The sequence below is a fragment of the Mastigoproctus giganteus genome, chromosome 3 (assembly GCF_048544385.1).
Source record: "Mastigoproctus giganteus isolate SK-2022 chromosome 3, ASM4854438v1, whole genome shotgun sequence".
Lineage (NCBI taxonomy): Eukaryota > Metazoa > Arthropoda > Arachnida > Uropygi > Thelyphonidae > Mastigoproctus > Mastigoproctus giganteus.
The window spans coordinates 49,516,192-49,534,288 of NC_143577.1; the positions used below are offsets into that span (position 1 = coordinate 49,516,192).

The window sequence follows — 18,097 nt, forward strand, 5'->3', positions numbered from 1 at the left end:
GAAATATGTTTAAGAGTCGTATATCCTTAAGTAATAGCTTCAAAATAGTAAAGTAGCTGTGTCTATTTTCCTGTACTAAAGAGGCTGAATAGCTTCTATTATTCAACCTCTACAGTATCTTGCCGACTTTAGTGTTTGATGAACAGCAGGGTTTTCCAATGCATTTCCCATGAGTTATCCAGTTATTTTTTCCCCCATCAGTTATCCAGTTATTGTACTACTTTAAAATAAGTGGAATTGTCAGAAACTTATTCTGCCATTTATCTAAAAGATAACACATTGTTATGACAACCTGTTTTGGACTTATCCTTCACCAGAAAGCAGGTTTTCTTTAGTGGCAATTCCCTGACAAAACAGTGAAAAACAAGTTGCATGACTGTGTCAAGCCTTTTATATTGAAAGGCTCTACATAGTCAAGTGTGTGAGTGCATGAGCATCTGCATTTGAGTGGACTGCGGTTCAACCTTGTGTGACCATTGAATATGGCTAATGATTGTAATTATTGTCAAAATGATTAATGATTAAACTCCTCTGACATAATGTTTGTGATAGAGTATAAACAGAATAGAAGTGCAATGTGTTAATAAGGTTTTAGTTGGTTTACTATTTTTAAGCAAAAATTTCATATGTTGCATACGTCAAAAAAGTTACTGTTTTGTTTTTGCTGTTTCCATAGGAAATTATCACCGGAGACCAGTGGTGAGCTATAGTGGGCTCGCAAGAGCCAATTGTTATGTTTTTTTGAAAATTTGCGAGCCCATTGTTGAGAAGATCATTTATTTTGCAAATGAAATCCTGAATGCAATTATTGAGTATCGAGAGCCAAAACTACGGTGCAACGAGCGGGGGAACCATCCCCAGCATTCGATTGGTTTTGTATTTTAAAATTGCTTCATTTTTGATTTAATTACAGTCGGATCTCTGTTTAACGAACTTCTTTATAGCGAATTTTTTCATTCCCCTTGGTAATTACATTTAAAATAGTTTCCATTGAACGAAGTAAATTTCCATGAAACGAACGAATTAGGAACAACTGTATATGCATCGTTCTCACCTTTGGCCTTTAGGTAATTAGAAAGCGCGAATTAAGGGTGAAAGCCATTACCATTTCACAATGTTAGTGGTGTCCCTAAAACCTGCAGTCATATACCGAGAAGTCGCGCTCGTCAATATGCTTTCCATAGCCACTCAGATGATTAAGCAGATTCCCGACACGAATTATAGCCTCTGGTCAACCTGTGTTGTGGTTTCCCTTTACTCCTACAAACAGGCTATGTTTTTCGGAGAAGTGAGTGATCCATGCCTTCCAGTAAATTTCTCTTGTCTATGTTTACATGGTCACAGTAGCTGATATCCATGTGATTCCGACATTGTGCACAGTATTCAAAGAACTAGTGACAGACTGACAGTAGCAATGTAAGGTGCCTCCATAGCCAGGTGGGTAGAAGCAGCAGTGCACAGCACACGCTTCTTGATTAGACCGGGGTTCGAGCCCACGACCAACAAATATGGAAGATGCAGAAAGGTCAGGGAATGTCCACTGCATATCCACGGAACAATATGGCCTTAGTGGCTAATGCTCCTAACAACAACAACAGTAGCAACGTAGAGGGGAGAGGGGTTGAGGCAATAATTAAAAAAAACAACAAGTGTATGAATTATATCACAAATCTCCAAAAACCCTGCACAAACTAAGGATGATTGCTAAAGAACTTGATGCGAAAACTATAAAGATCAGTCATGTGTTTGGGCTATGATGAACGGCTCGCTGCTTATAGACGGCAATTGCGGGTTGAAGGATTTATCCCGCTTAGTGCAAACATTTTGAATCGGAAGTTAAATATTCGGTATTATTAAACTGACTTTTCAATGTGGAATTTCTTAACGATTTAGCACTAATGATTGACATCCTGCAGCACAGAGTAGTAAGATGCATTAGCATTAGTAGAGACATATGATGCAAGAAAGCAAGCTTATGCAGCATCAGCCAAAAAAAAAAAAAAAACCACTTCCACTTCACCCCTCTGTTCGTTCGAAATACCTGTCCAGCTGAGCCTTAAATTTATTTAGGCTATCAACTTCCACGACAAGGGATGGAAGTCTATTCCACCAACTACCCGCTGGCTAAAGGCAAATTTCCGCACATCTATCCTACTTCTGTCTTTCCTCAATTTGAATTTATGCCCTCTTGGGTGATTATTCGGAGCAAGAGGAAGAATCCTATCGGCACTGAGCATGCTCAAACCATTCAAGGCTTTATACACCTCTATCAGATCACCTCGCTGGTGCCTAGTCTCCAGACACTGTAATTCGCAAAACTTAAGCCTTTCTTCGTAAGAGCAACCCTTTGTTCCATTCACTAATCTTGTTGCCCTTCTCTGTACTCATTCCAGCAGCTCTACATCCTTCTTGAAATAAGGCCTCCAGACCTGTATACAGTACTCAAGGTGTGGCCTGACCATTGCCTTATACAAGGGAATAATCACCTCCTTATCCCTGCTAGCAAAATTTCTGTATATCATTGACAAGACACCATGAGCTACTCTTGCAGCCCATCTGCACTGCTCAGAGAACTTCATATCTGCCTGCACAATTATCCCTAGGTCCTTTTCATTCTCTACCACTGTCAGTGTAGTACCACAGAGTTGATACGTTGCTCTGGGGTTGCTGTTTAACATTTGCCAATGTTAAACTTCATTTTCCACCTCTCAGCCCATCTGCTCAACCTTTCCAGATCCTTGACAACGCTGCCAACCTTTGTATCGTCTGCAAACTTGGACATTAAGCTTGATATACCATCATCAATATCATTTATAAATACAGAAAACAATAATGGACCCAACACTGAACCCTGAGGGACTCCACTAATAACATTAGTCTACGATGAGCAGTGTCCATTGATTACCACTCTGTGTCTTCTCCCCCTCAACCACCCCTTTATCCATAACAGCAATTTGCCTCTAATGCCACACTGCTCCAATTTGTGCAGCAGTCTTCCATGTGCAACAGTATCAAAAGCCTTTCTAAGATCCAAGTATATAATATCAAATTATTCCCTGCATCCAGTTCTTTTGTGACTGCTTCATAGTATCCAATCAAATTGGTCAGGCAAGACTTCCCCTTAACAAAACCATGCTGTGTCCGAGCTATAACTGAAGTCTTGTCTAGATGATTCTGCAGTGCTTCTTTAACCAATGCCTCCATTAATTTTCCTGGAACAGAAGTTAAACTCACAGGTCTATAATTACTGGTGTCAGCCTTTGATCCTCCTTTGTGAATTCGGGTCACATTTGCACATCTCCAGTCTGTGGGTACCTCCCCTGAGTCCAAGGAAGCACTCATAATTATGACCAAGGGTTTGCTTACTTCCTTTGCTATCTCCTTTAATATAACCGGATAGATCATATCAACCTCAGGTGCCTTTCTCGTGTTTATCTTCAACAATTTCTCCTCCACTTTACTCTCAGTTATTACAAGATTATCTAGCTTACTGCCAGAGCTGAATACACCTCTAGCATTCCCCTCGCTGAATAACTCCTCATGTGTGAATGTTGATGCAAAATATTCATTTAGTTTGTTAGCTACCTGAGTAGGATCATCAACAGTTGAACCATCGATATCAAGTGGACCAATCTGATTCATCCCCTTCCTTCTAGAGTTTACATAAGTTAAGAACTCTTTGCTGTTTTTCTTTGCATCCCTTGCCAAAGATTTCTCGTAATCTGTTTTCGCCTGCCAAACCTCCTTTGTAACTTGGTTACAGATCAACTTATATCTATCATAGGCTTCTGTGTCACGTGTTAATTTATATGTATCCCATTCATTTTTCTTCTCTGTCATATGTCTCATTAGTTCATCTGACATCCATTTATGCCTAAACCTTGAACAATATTTCTTAGTTGGTATGTAAAGTCTAGTAGCTTCCAAGATAAGTTCTTTGAATGTTTCCCATTTTGAATTTGCTGTTGGTAACATCATCAGTTGGTCCCATTGTATAGAATTTAAATACTGTCTCAGTTCATCGTAGTCACCTTTACGAAAGCAATAACCCTTCCCTTTACCCCTAATGGTAGTTACCTCTTTGAGTAAATCCCACTTCAGCACACTGTGATCACTGCCAACTAGTGGTTCCTCCATCTGCAGATTCTTAATGCATGAAGAATCACTACTGATAATAAAATCAAGAGTATTACTCCCTCTAGTTGCCTCCCTAACATGCTGAAGTAGAAGACAATCATCCAATAAATCCACAAAACCCTTGCTAGTGAGTGAGTGATCAACCCACAAATTCTAGTCAATATCTGGGAAATTAAAATCCCCCATTATAAGACTCTCTGATTTACTGGCTCACTCTATTTCCCTGTACAGTTTCTTATTATACTCATCAGAGTCATTAGGCCTATAGTACACTCCTGCTCTCAATTTTGATCTCCCAATGCTTATGTCACACCAAACTGACTCGACACTGCACTGTCCAGTGATGTCGACTGGCTTCACTTTCTTAGATTTTATGTGTTTCTTAACTAATAGCATAACCCCTCCTCTCTTCCTATCCTGTCTATCCTTTCTGTAGATGTTGTACTCCCCAAATTCCATTTCTGCATTCCCCTATATCTGTGTGACACCATGTTTCTGATATCTCAACAATAACTGCCTTTGATGCTTTGAGCAATACCTCAAATTCATCAAATTTATTTACCAAACTCCTAGCATCGGTGTACACACAAGTATACATGCACTTCTTTTTCTTAGCTACCCTAACACAACCCATGTGTTTATTTGTACCGCAATGACTCCCAGCAGTCTCTGAAATATCCTGCAACTTGTTTTCCAGGCTTCTGCTCATTCCAATAGAAGCAGTGCAAGAATCACTTTCACCTCTGCCAGTGGCTACTGTTAATCTATTACTTTGTATCCCTCCCAAGCTAGCAGTTTTCTGACCCACCTAACACTGCCTCAATGGCATCAGCAAATATTCTTGCACCCTTTCTATTTAAGTGTATCCCATCCCTGTAGAAGCAGTCCCTTCTGTTAACAAGTATAAACCAGGCTGAAAAAAATTCTACCCCTTGAGCCTTGCACAATCTTTCCAGGGCTGAATTGATCAACAATGTCTCATCATATACTCCCTCCTATCGTGTCTGGGCAATTCTGCCCAGACACGATAGATTAATAGAATTATTATGATTGAATATGTCCCACCAAATCAGACTGCTAGTTGAACATGCTATGTTGAAGCTCCGACAAGGTGATGTGAAAAATTCGAAGAGACCTGAATTGTGGAAGGATGGTTGGATGTTCGTCAGTTTCCGACCAAAACATCAATTTCTGTGTGAAAACATGTAGCCTACTTGCCAGGTCTAGCTCCTTGTGACTTTTTTCTCTTCCCTAAACTGAAAAGTGTACTTAAGGGACTCCATTTTCAGTCCATTGAAGACATTCAGAAAAAAAAAAAATGACCAAAGTGTTAAAAAGGCTTACAGAAGATGACTTCTAGAAATGTTTCTGTGCTTGGAAGAAACATATGGAACAGTCTGTGTTTAAGCTCAAGGCAATGATTTTGAAGGGGATAACTTATAAGGTACAAAATACTTCATTATTTTTATTTTATTGCAGCAGTATCTTTATTTAATAGCCATACTTTTGTACTATCCATTAAAAATCACGATCATTTACCTATGGCATTATTTTATTGATGAATTATATTATTAATTATTATAGTTACATTGTTTACTATGAATGGTCATTAAAGGAAATTTAAATATTGAAGAGTAGTCTACTTTAATGCACTCAGGGTTGTGGTATAAGGCACAAAATACTTCATTATATTTATTTTATTGCAGCAGTATCTTTATTTAATAGCCATACTTTTGTACTATCCATTAAAAATCACGATCATTTACCTATGGCATTATTTTATTGATGAATTATATTATTGTTATTTGGTTTTTTTTAGGAACATTAGCAACTAAGGCCATATTGCTCCGGGATATGCAGCGGTCATTCCCTGACCTTTCCATATCCTCCGTATTTGGTGGTGACGGGCTCGAACCCCGGTCTAATCAAGAAGTGTGTGCTACGCACTGCTGCTCCTTCCCACCTGGCTACGGAGGCGCATGAATTATATTATTAATTTTTATAGTTACATTGTTTACTATGAATGGTCATTAAAGGAAATTTAAATATTGAAGAGTAGTCTACTTTAATGCACTCAAGGTTGTGGAAATGTGATTTGCTTAATATGCTCAGTAAAAAAAAAAAAAAAAACACTACCAGTGATAGAATTGGAATAGATCACACCAAAATGTCATTCTGGTTGACAAAGTTAATTTTTAAAATTAAGCTCAAAACAGTTAAAATTCAGAAAAAAAAAAAAAGTTTTCCAAAATGTTAAGATCACTATTTTCAGTTAAAAGATTGTGTACTTTTGTAATTAATCTTTTCATATGAATATCAGAACCAATGAGAATTGGCATGCCTTGTTTGTATGCATTGGTTAAACTTATCCAGAATTTAAAACAAATACACCAACCGTTTAATTAAAATGGTTTAATACCAGAAACTAAAATGAACCAAACGATATTACACTGTAAAATGATATATGCAAGATTTACAAAATAAATATATACGATGAAACTTTAATATACAATAAAATAAATAAATAAATAAAATATTTAAAATACAATAAAGCTAAAAGCGATAAAACATTGACTGAAGCTTTCGGAGGCTTCCGCCTCCTTTCTCAACAACAATGATGTTAAATCAACACATCCTTAAGTAACAGGCTCACGGCACACGTGGTTGACCAGGCGCATACTCAATACTTCTTCCATGTGATCCAGAACCGGAAGCGGCTCGGGAGCGTGGAAATATAAAACGCTCGTCTTTTGCCAGGACCACAGCCTCTAGTAGGGGGTGAAATCGAACACCCCTGTCCCTATTCATATTATTGTTCTCAGACGAGCCTATCCACAAACTCTCTAGCCACTTACGGTCCCAGAACCTATGCGCCCGGTCAAGGATGACAGCATTCACCGGGGAGACCTGATGATGTTTCTCCCAATAATGCTGAGCAATGGCGGACTTATTGAACTCTGCGGTCTGTATAGCTCGCATGTGCTCCCCCAGACGGTCTTTTAGTCGCCGTCCTGTCTCACCCACATAACATTCCCCACAGTCCGGGCATTCGATCTCATATACGACCCCACTACTGGTATCCCCAGGAATGGGGTCTTTGACCTGAGACAACACTGTGTGCAACTTCCGACCTGGAAGCTGCACACAGCGTGTCTGAAAGTCACGTAGCATTCTTGAAACACGATCTGACAAGCCCGGATAGTAGGGAATATAAACTGTGGCGACTGGAACGGACGATATTTCATGATTAGGCTCCACGCCTCTATTATATTTATCAATCACCCTCTGGGGGTAACCGCATTTCATAAGATCCGCCCTAACTCGCCCAATTTCTTTCTCTCTCTCCTCAGAGGTGCTACAATGTGTCCTAACCCTACCCAAAAGTGCCCTGGCCACGCTGTTTTTATGCTGGGCAGTCTGTGCTGACCTATAATGGGTGTACTGGCTCCTACACATAGGCTTCCTAAACACTGTAGTACTAAGCTTGGAGCCTTCTCTACTCACCATTACGTCCAGGAATGGGAGGGAACCATTCACTTCCACCTCTGAGGTGAACTGTATAAAAGGAGAGAAATCATTGAGAAAGACAACTACATCCTCTTCTCTCCCTTTTTTGTCTTTCTCAATGATTTCTCTCCTTTTATACAGTTCACCTCAGAGGTGGAAGTGAATGGTTCCCTCCCATTCCTGGACGTAATGGTGAGTAGAGAAGGCTCCAAGCTTAGTACTACAGTGTTTAGGAAGCCTATGTGTAGGAGCCAGTACACCCATTATAGGTCAGCACAGACTGCCCAGCATAAAAACAGCGTGGCCAGGGCACTTTTGGGTAGGGTTAGGACACATTGTAGCACCTCTGAGGAGAGAGAGAAAGAAATTGGGCGAGTTAGGGCGGATCTTATGAAATGCGGTTACCCCCAGAGGGTGATTGATAAATATAATAGAGGCGTGGAGCCTAATCATGAAATATCGTCCGTTCCAGTCGCCACAGTTTATATTCCCTACTATCCGGGCTTGTCAGATCGTGTTTCAAGAATGCTACGTGACTTTCAGACACGCTGTGTGCAGCTTCCAGGTCGGAAGTTGCACACAGTGTTGTCTCAGGTCAAAGACCCCATTCCTGGGGATACCAGTAGTGGGGTCGTATATGAGATCGAATGCCCGGACTGTGGGGAATGTTATGTGGGTGAGACAGGACGGCGACTAAAAGACCGTCTGGGGGAGCACATGCGAGCTATACAGACCGCAGAGTTCAATAAGTCCGCCATTGCTCAGCATTATTGGGAGAAACATCATCAGGTCTCCCCGGTGAATGCTGTCATCCTTGACCGGGCGCATAGGTTCTGGGACCGTAAGTGGCTAGAGAGTTTGTGGATAGGCTCGTCTGAGAACAATAATATGAATAGGGACAGGGGTGTTCGATTTCACCCCCTACTAGAGGCTGTGGTCCTGGCAAAAGACGAGCGTTTTATATTTCCACGCTCCCGAGCCGCTTCCGGTTCTGGATCACATGGAAGAAGTATTGAGTATGCGCCTGGTCAACCACGTGTGCCGTGAGCCTGTTACTTAAGGATGTGTTGATTTAACATCATTGTTGTTGAGAAAGGAGGCGGAAGCCTCCGAAAGCTTCAGTCAATGTTTTATCGCTTTTAGCTTTATTGTATTTTAAATATTTTATTTATTTATTTATTTTATTGTATATTAAAGTTTCATCGTATATATTTATTTTGTAAATCTTGCATATATCATTTTACAGTGTAATATCGTTTGGTTCATTTTAGTTTCTGGTATTAAACCATTTTAATTAAACGGTTGGTGTATTTGTTTTAAATTCTGGATATGTACTCTCCCAACCTTAGAGGCCTTTTTGAAGATATTGGTTAAACTTGACAAAAAAATGTATATATTTAGCCTTACTTTTCTTCTCAAATAGTAGCATTATAGTTATTAATATTTTCCAATTTAAATTATAATGACAACCACAAACTGAAGTTTCTGTCAGAAAGCATTTTGAAAGAAATGTATAGTTCTATAGTTTTTGAACTTTATCACTCTGTGATAACGTTCAAAGGGCATCTGAAAACCTGAAACTTAAATATACATATGAAGAAAATTTTAAAGGGTTGCCACATACCCTAGGAACACCCTTGACTATATATACCTTGTGAATATTATCTTTAACACACACACATTCAGCTCCCATTACTTGTCTGGGGTGAAGTTTACTTCACTTATCTTGTATCAGATGTTATTTATGGAAAGGGGGTTGAAAGACTTGTGACCTGAGTATGAATGGGTAGTGGTACAGTGTTAAAAATTTCTGTACTTAATGTATAACACTTCAAATAGTAACCCACGACCTTTCATGCATTTTTAATAATATCGTTTTTTAATTAAAGGTCCTGAAGTTAACAAAGTTGATGAGGAAAAATGTAAAAAATCAACCACTATACAGTCATTTGAAATAAAAAAGGGCTACACCAAATGCAATTCATGTGGATGTGGTTACAACGTTGGGGAGGATGCCCCTTCCTATTCTATGGTTAAGGAAATGGATACTAAAATTTAAACAAGAGAGGGAGAGTCTGGAAGATGACTCACGTTGTAGAAGACCTGCAATGTCCATCACTCCAGAAGTTGACAGCGTACATGATCTGGTGATGAGTGATTGACAAGTGATAGTTCAGTACATTTCCAATATCTTGGGCATCATATTTGAATGTGTGTACCACATAATAGCAGAGGTTCTTGCTATGAAAATGGTGTCAGCACAGTGGGTCTCAAAGTTGTTGACAGAAGATCGAAAACACACAAGAGTTGCCAAGTCAAGTGAACATTTGCATTGTCTTCAAGCAGATCCAGCAAATTTCCTTGCAAGGTTTGTGATCACTTTCAGCCAGAGACAACGGAGCAGTCCAAACAGTGGAAACACAGCTTTTCTCCTCCTCCAAAGAGAACCAAGCTGATTCCTTCTGCCAGCAAGGTGATGGCATCTTCAGTTTATTGGGATGCTGATGGAGTGTTGCTAGTGGATTTTCTTCAGAAAGGCCAGAGTGACTTTGTGAGGCATTTGTGTGAAAATATCAAAGAAAACAGCAAAGGAGTTAGCACTAGCATTAGTAGAGACACATGATGCAAAAATGCAAGCTTATACAGCATCAGCCAAAAAAAAAAAAAAAAAAAACCCTTCCCATTTCACTAATCCATTTGTTTCAAATGTTTGTCTAGTTCTGCCTTGAATTTATTTAAGCTGTCAACTTCCACAACAAAAAGATGGAAGTTTGTTCTAGCATTCAACTCAAGGCTAAAGGCAAACTTCCGCACATCTATTCTACAACTGTCTTGTTCCCCCAGGACAACATGCCTTCTCACAAGCTTATTATTGGCATGGCTGCACTTTTAAATCTTGGACCATCCCCTATAGTCACCAGATCTAGTACCATCAGGCTTTCATTTATTTCCTAATTTTAAAAAATACTTATCCATTTTCCTACAAACAGTGACATCATTGCTGCAGTGGATACATTCCTGGAAGCCTGCAAGAAAACATTCTTCAGATTTGGGATCAGTGCATTGCAGCTTTCTCCATTTGGAATTTATGTCCCCTCATGTGTATAGTTTGAGCAAGAGGAAGAATCCCACCAGCATTGAGTATGCTCAAGCCATTCAAACACTTAAACACCTCAGTCAGATCACCTCACAGAGTTCCTAGTCTCCAAACGCTGCAATTGGCAGAACTGAAGCCTTTCTTGGTAAGAGCACATCTTTGTTCCCCTCACCAATCTAGCTATCCTTCTCTGTACCCATTCCATCAGTTCTACATCCTTCCTAAAATGGGACCTCCAGACCAGTATGCAGTACTCTAGATATGGCATTACCATTGCATTATACAATAGAATAATCGCCTCCTTATTCCTGCTATCAAATTTCCTGTGTATCATTGACCACACACATCTATCCTACAACTGTCTTTCCTCAATTTGAATTTATGCCCTCTCAGGTGATTATTCTGAGCAAGAGGAAGAATCCCATCAGCATTGAGCATGCTCAAACCATTCAAGGCTTTATACACCTCAATCAGATCACCTCGCAGGTGCCTAGTCTCCAGACACTGTAATCTGCAAAATTTAAGCCTTTCTTCGTATGAGCAACCCTTCATTCCATTCACTAATCTTGTTGCCCTTCTCTGTACTGATTCCAGCAGCTCTACATCCTTCTTGAAATGAGGCCTCCAGACCTGTATACAGTACTCAAGGTGTGGCCTGACCGTTGCCTTATTATACAAGGGGATAATCACCTCCTTATCCGTGCTAGAAAAATTCCTGTATATCAACGACAAGAAACCACGAGCTACTCTTGCAGACTGTCTGCACTGCTCAGAAAACTTCATATCTGCCTGCACAATTACACCCAAGTCCTTTTCATTCTCTACCACTATCAGTGTAGTACCACAGAGTTGATACGTTACTCTGGGATTACTGCTTCCCATATGTAGTACTTTACATTTGTCAATGTTAAACTTCATTTGCCACCTCTCAGCCCATCTACTCAACTTTTTTAGATCCTGTTGCAGCAGCGTACTGTCATTAGTGTCCTTTACAACCCTGCCAACCTTCATATTGTCTGCAAACTTGGACATTAAGCCTGATATACCATCATCGATATCATAAATACAGAAAACAACAATGAACCCAACACTGAACCCTGAGGGACTTCACTAATAACATTAGTCCTCAGAGAGCAGTGTCCATTGATTACCACTTGGTCTTCTCCCACTTAACCATCCCTTTATCCATAGCAGCAATTTGCCTCCAATGCCACACTGCTCCAATTTGTGCAGCAATCTTCCATGTGCAACAGTATCAAAAGCCTTTCTAAGATCCAAATATATGATATCAAAGTTATTCCCCGCATCTAGTTCCTTTGTGACCACATCATAATAACCAATCAAATTTGTCAGACAAGACTACCCCTTAACAAACCCATGCTGTGTCCGAGCTATAACTGAAGTCTTGTCTAGATGATCCTGCAATGCTTCTTTAACCAGTGCTTCCATTAATTTCCCTGGAACAGAAGTTAAACTAACAGGTCTGTAATTACCTGTGTCTCCCTTTAATTCTCCTTTGTGGATTGGGGTCACATTTCCACATCTCCAGTCCATGGATAACTCCCCCGCATCCAAGGAAGCTCTCGTAATTATGATTAAGGGTTTGCTTACTTCCTTTGCTACCTTCTTTAATATAACTGGATAGATCCCATCCACCCAGGATAGATGCCTTTTTTATGTTTATCTTCAACAATTTCTCCTCCACTTTCCTCTCAGTTATTACCAAATCATCTAGCTCACTGACAGAGGTTAATTCACCTCTGGCATTCCCCTCCCTGAATAACTGCTCATGTGTGAATGTAGATGCAAAATATTCATTTAGTTTGTTAGCCACCTGAGCAGGATCATCAACAGTTAACCCATCAATATCCAGTGGACCAATCTGATTCATCCCTTTCCTTCTAGAGTTTACATAGGTAAAGAAATCTTTGCTGTTTTTCTTTGCAATCTTTGCCAAAGATTTCTTGTAATATGCTTTTGCCTGCCTTACCTCCTTTGTGAGTTGGTTACAGACCAGCTTATATCTATCATAGGCTACTGTGTCACCTGTTATTTAATATGTATCTGATGCATTTTTCTTCTCTGCCACGTGTCTCATTCCATTTAGGCTTAAATCTTGAACAATATTTCTTAGTTGGTATGAAAAGCCTAGTAGTTTCCGAGATTAATTCTTTGAATGCTTCCCATTTTGAATTTGCTGTTGGTAACATCATCAGTTGGTCCCACCGCATAGCATTTAAATACTGTCTCAGACCACCACAGTCACCTTTACAAAAGCAAAAACCCTTCCCTTTACCCTTGATGGTAGTTACCTCTTTGAGTAAATCACACTTCAGCACACTGTGATCACTGCCACCTAGTGGTTCCTTTATCTGCAGATTCTTAATGTATGAAGAATCACTACTGATAATCAGATCAAGAGTATTGCTCCCTCTAGTTGCCTCCCGAACATGCTGCTATTGAAAACAATCATCCAGTAAATCCACAAAAGCTTTGCTAGTGTGTGTGTGTGTGTGTGTGTGTGTGTGTGAGTGAACAACCCACAAATTCCAGTCAATCTTTAGGAAATTAAAATCCCCCATTATAAGACACTCTGATTTACTGGCCAGCTCTATTTCTCTGCACAATTGCTCATTATACTCATCAGATTCATTAGGCCTATAACACACACACATGTTCTCTCATTTTTCTTTTCCCAATGCTTATGTCACACCAAACAGACTCAACATTGCATTGTCCACCAACATCAATTGGATGCTCTTCCTTAGATTTTATGTTTCTTAACTTTTTTTTTTTTTTTTTTTTATGAGAACCCCAAACACGAGAGGTATTATAACCTATAGTACTTAGTACCGTGATTGGGTTGGAGGTTGAGAAGACGAAAGAAGATATTTGTTGATATTGGACTTGAACTTCCGTAGATTGTAATTTTCAGGAAATACGTATGAAGGAAGGTTGTTCCAGAAAACGGCAGTTGAATGAATAAATGAGGAAGATGAAAAGTTGGTTCTGTGGGTTTGAAGTTGGACAGTAAATGGATGTTGGCTGGTGGCGGCACGTGTTCGGACTGTTTTGAAAGAGAGAGCGGGAATTATAGAAGCCAATTCAGAAGAACAGTGCCCATGGAAGTATCTTTGGAAGAGGCATGCAGCAGAAACAGCACGTCAATGAGAAAGCGAGTGGAGAGACTCTGTTAGAGATGGATCATTAATGAATGGAATCAAGAAGCCTGAGAGAGGTTTTGGGGGCACCACCCCAGATGTGGGAACAATATTCCATGGCAGGGCGGATTTGCAATTTATACAGAGTGAGCAGCTGTTTGGGAGAAAAGTAACGCCGAGAGCGAAAGAGAAAACCAAGTTGTTTAGATGCAGAGGAAGCAATATTTGTAATGTGCTTGTGCCAAGAGAGATTAGAAGTCAGGGTAATCCCCAAAAGAGATATATCATTTTGCCTAGAAATCGGAGTGTCACTAAAGATAAGCATAGGAGCAGAAGAATCCTTTTTGCGAGATATAAGACAAGATTGAGTTTTAGAAGGGTTGAAATCAACTGAGTTGTCTTTGCCCCACTGGAGAATTACCTGAAGATCGGCATTTAAGGAATTGGCAGCAGATTTTCGAGAACTTGAAGCTGATTGAGCTGGACAAGGTTTCTCAAAATGGAAAGTTGAATGCAATGTGCTATCATCGGCAAAACTATGGATAGGATTTCCAGTCAATGGGAGAAGGTCATTGATATACAAGAGGAAAAGAGTGGGGGAAAGAACTGAACCTTGGGGGACACCGGCATTAGTGGAGAAGTTAGAAGACAGAGAGCCATCTACCATCACCCTCAGTGAGCGATCAGAGAGAAAACTGGATAACCAATTACTAAAAACAGTTGGCAAACCATAAGACGGAAGCTTGTTTAGAAGACCTTTATGCCAGACACGATCAAAAGCCTTTGAGATGTCAAGAGCAACTACTTGTGTTTCACCGAACCTTTCCATTGAATTAGTTCATAAATGGGTAACATAAGCCAGAACATCACCAGTGGATCGACACTGACGGAATCCATACTGGCGATCGTTGATCAGACGGAAGGTTTCTAGGTAGTTTAAGAGTTGGCGGTTAATTGATTTCTCCATTACTTTAGAAAGAGTAGAAGTAATTGCAATGGGATGATAATTGGATGGGAGGGATTTGACATCCTTTTTAGGAACTGGCTGGATATGAGCAAATTTCCAAGCAGAAGGAAAAACACCTTTGGAATAAGAAAGTGAAAAAAGGCGGCAAAGAATAGAAGTAAGTTCAGGAGCACAGGTTTTGAGAACAAGTGGAGAAATACCATCAGGACATGGAGCTTTCTTAGCATCAAGATTCATCAAATTCCTTCTGACATCCTTTTGACGGAAGACCACAGGAGGCATTGAATGGAGCGTGTTAGGAATGGTGGGAGGTGTTTTACCAAGATCATTAATACATGAGCTCGAAGAAAAATGGGATGCTAGCAGGTCAGCTTTATCCTTGGCTGAAGTGACAACAGAACCATCTGGTTTGGACAGAGGTGGGAGCAGAGATGGGCAAAAGTTGCGGCCAATAGCTTTGGCAAGAGACCAGAATGCTCGGCTACCATTAAGGCAAGAAGCAAGTTTTCTACTCTTAGCCTGTTCAAACTCAAGTTTGGACTGATTAATAACTGCTTTACAATTGTTGCGAGCTTTGGTGTAGGCAGAAAATGAAACTGAAGAATTAGAAACAAGCCAATTACGATATGCAACGTTCTTCTCTTGGACAGCCTTAGCACATTTATTGGAAAACCAAGGTTTAGATAAAGGACGAGATTTTAAAGTGGAGTGTGGGATAAAGGATTCCATTCCTGCAAGAATAATTTCACTGACACGATCTGAGCAAACGTTGACATCAGAAGTTTTCAAACAGTAATCAGACCAAGGAAAAGAAAAGAAGTCACGCAGGTCATCCCATTTTGCATTCTTGTAATGCCAAACAATACGAGGTTGGGAATAGCCATGATATAAAGGTTCCATTGGAGAAGAGACAATCACCAAGTTGTGATCTGAAGTGCCTAAAGGACCTCTCACTTCAACCTTGTACTTAGAAGGGTTGTTTGTGAGAAAAAGATCAAGCATATTGGCTGTATGATTAGGATTGTCCGGTATTCTTGTAGGTAAATGAACAATCTGTGCTAGGTCATTAGTAATTGCAAAAGCCTCAGCATCTCGACCTGCTGGGTCGGTGTAACTAGAAAACGGAAGCCAGCTGGAGTTGTGAACGTTACAGTCACCAAGGAAAATTACCTCACTATTAGGAAAGTTGGACTGGAGAAAGTCAAGTTGCAAAGAGAGGAAGTCAAAGAGCTCCAAGTGATTAGTGGAGTTGGGAGAACGGTAGAGACAACAGATGAATTTTACACAATGAGGTAGAGAGATTTTAAGCCAGAGAAGATGAAAGAGAGGAGATTCCAAATTGCCAAGTCTCTGACAGGGAATATCAGAACGGACATATGCACAAGTACCACCTTTGAGGCGAAAAGAATCATACAGCGAATAATTTGGACATCTGAGATGAGCAGTAGTTGAATCAACTGATAACTGAGATTCAGTCAGAAAAAGTACATGGGGTTTGGAAGACTGCAAGTGGAAATGGACATCGTTGAGATTAGAATTGAGACCACGTATATTTGTGAAATGAATTAGGAAGTGCTTGGGAGGTTTAGATCTTTTCGCAGATAAGCTTGCTCTATTATTTTGACAATTCATGGTGTATTCAATAGTAAGAAAAAGTGGGTGGGACATGCTGTATGAAGTAATGAAATTTTTTGGATATGGCGTACATGTGGTAAGAATATACCCAGATCCTTGACATAACATGGCCTCGACAATGCTTCCCGCATACACACTACTCAGACTCCCTCCAGTCACTATCTGGCAGAGTAGAGGTAGCAAGATTATACACTAGCTGATCCGAAAGCTTCCTAGAGAGTTACCAATAGGTTCAGTCCGGTGTACTAACTAGCGGCCGGCCTGCGAACACCGTTTTAGAGCTGTACCCTCGAAATGTAAGGAATATTGGATCTCGCCACGACATTCATCATAACCTCAAAAATCATCAATCATACTGCATGATGGAAGAGATAGGGAAGGGTTGGCCGGAACTTAGCTCTAGAGACTAAACATGGGTTCCACCACTTCAAGCCTCCAATAAGCAAAGTGGTGGTATTTCACCAGTTGATGAGAGTCATCTACCACCGAGTACTGCCTGGTAACATAGAGCGGCAGCATTCCTCCATGTGGTGTGGGCGCCACACCTCGACCCCTGCTTACGTTGGTTCACACCTGGGTGGTCACCCACCATGTACTTGTGCATGAAGGTTCTACCCAGGATTACTATCAGTCCCACCATCGTGAAGGTGTAAGCAGAGGATTTGGCTGTCATAGACCGTCCGGACTTCACCGAAATCGGGTCCACTTTGACGTGAGTGTCACCCGAATATCAGTTCCATCAGCGTTTTAGACTCCCAGGTAGCAAGAACAGCTTGTCCGGCATATCTGAGAGAATGTCTGTGACAAACAGCATAACCCCTCCTCCCTTCCAGTCCTGTCTATCCTTCCTGTACACATTGTACTCACCAAATTCCAGTTCTGCATTCCTTATATCTGTCTGATATCCCAATAATATCTGCCTCTGATGTTTTGACCAACACCTCAAATTCATCACATTTATTTACCAAACTCCTCGCTTTGGTGTACATGCAAGTATACACGCATCTATTCCTATTCTTATCTACCCTAACACAACCCATGTGTTTACGTGTACCGCAATGACTTCCAGTAGTCTCTGAAATACCCTGCATTTTGTTTTCCAGGCTGCTGCTCATTCGAATAGAAGCAGTGCAAGAATCACTTTCACCTCTGCCAGCGGCTACTGTTAATCTATTAGTCCTTGTATCCTCCAAGCTAGCATTTTTCCGACCCACTTAACACTGCCTCGATAGCATCAGCAAATATTCTTGCACCCTTTCTATTTAAGTGTATCCCATCCCTGTAGAAGCAGTCTCTCCTGTTAACAAGCACAGACTAGGCTGAAAAAAATTCTTCTCCTTGAGCCTTGCACAGTCTTTCTTTCTAGGGCTAAATTTATCGACAAGGCTCTTATCATATACTCCCTCCTATCGTGTCTGGGCAGAATTGCAGACACTTTCAAATTCTACTCTAATTCATGGCTTTTTTTCAATAGTGACCTGTACTTGTTAAGTAATTCCACCGATCTCCTACTCCTAATATCATTAGTGCCAACGTGTACAACAATATCACCTTTTGTGCTCTTAAAAGATATCTGCTCTACAACGTCATCAA

General features: G+C 40.4%; 1 protein-coding gene across 1 annotated transcript in view; it reads left to right on the forward strand.

Annotated features, from left to right (window-relative positions):
* LOC150087940 (transient receptor potential cation channel subfamily M member-like 2) overlaps positions 1–18,097 on the forward strand; it is a 409,197-nt gene that overhangs the window by 239,527 nt on the left and 151,573 nt on the right. The window contains exon 16 of the mRNA XM_090369284.1: positions 5,546–5,569. Within this exon, the coding sequence (XP_090225410.1) occupies positions 5,546–5,569 (24 nt within the window). The remainder of the gene's footprint in view (positions 1–5,545; positions 5,570–18,097) is intronic.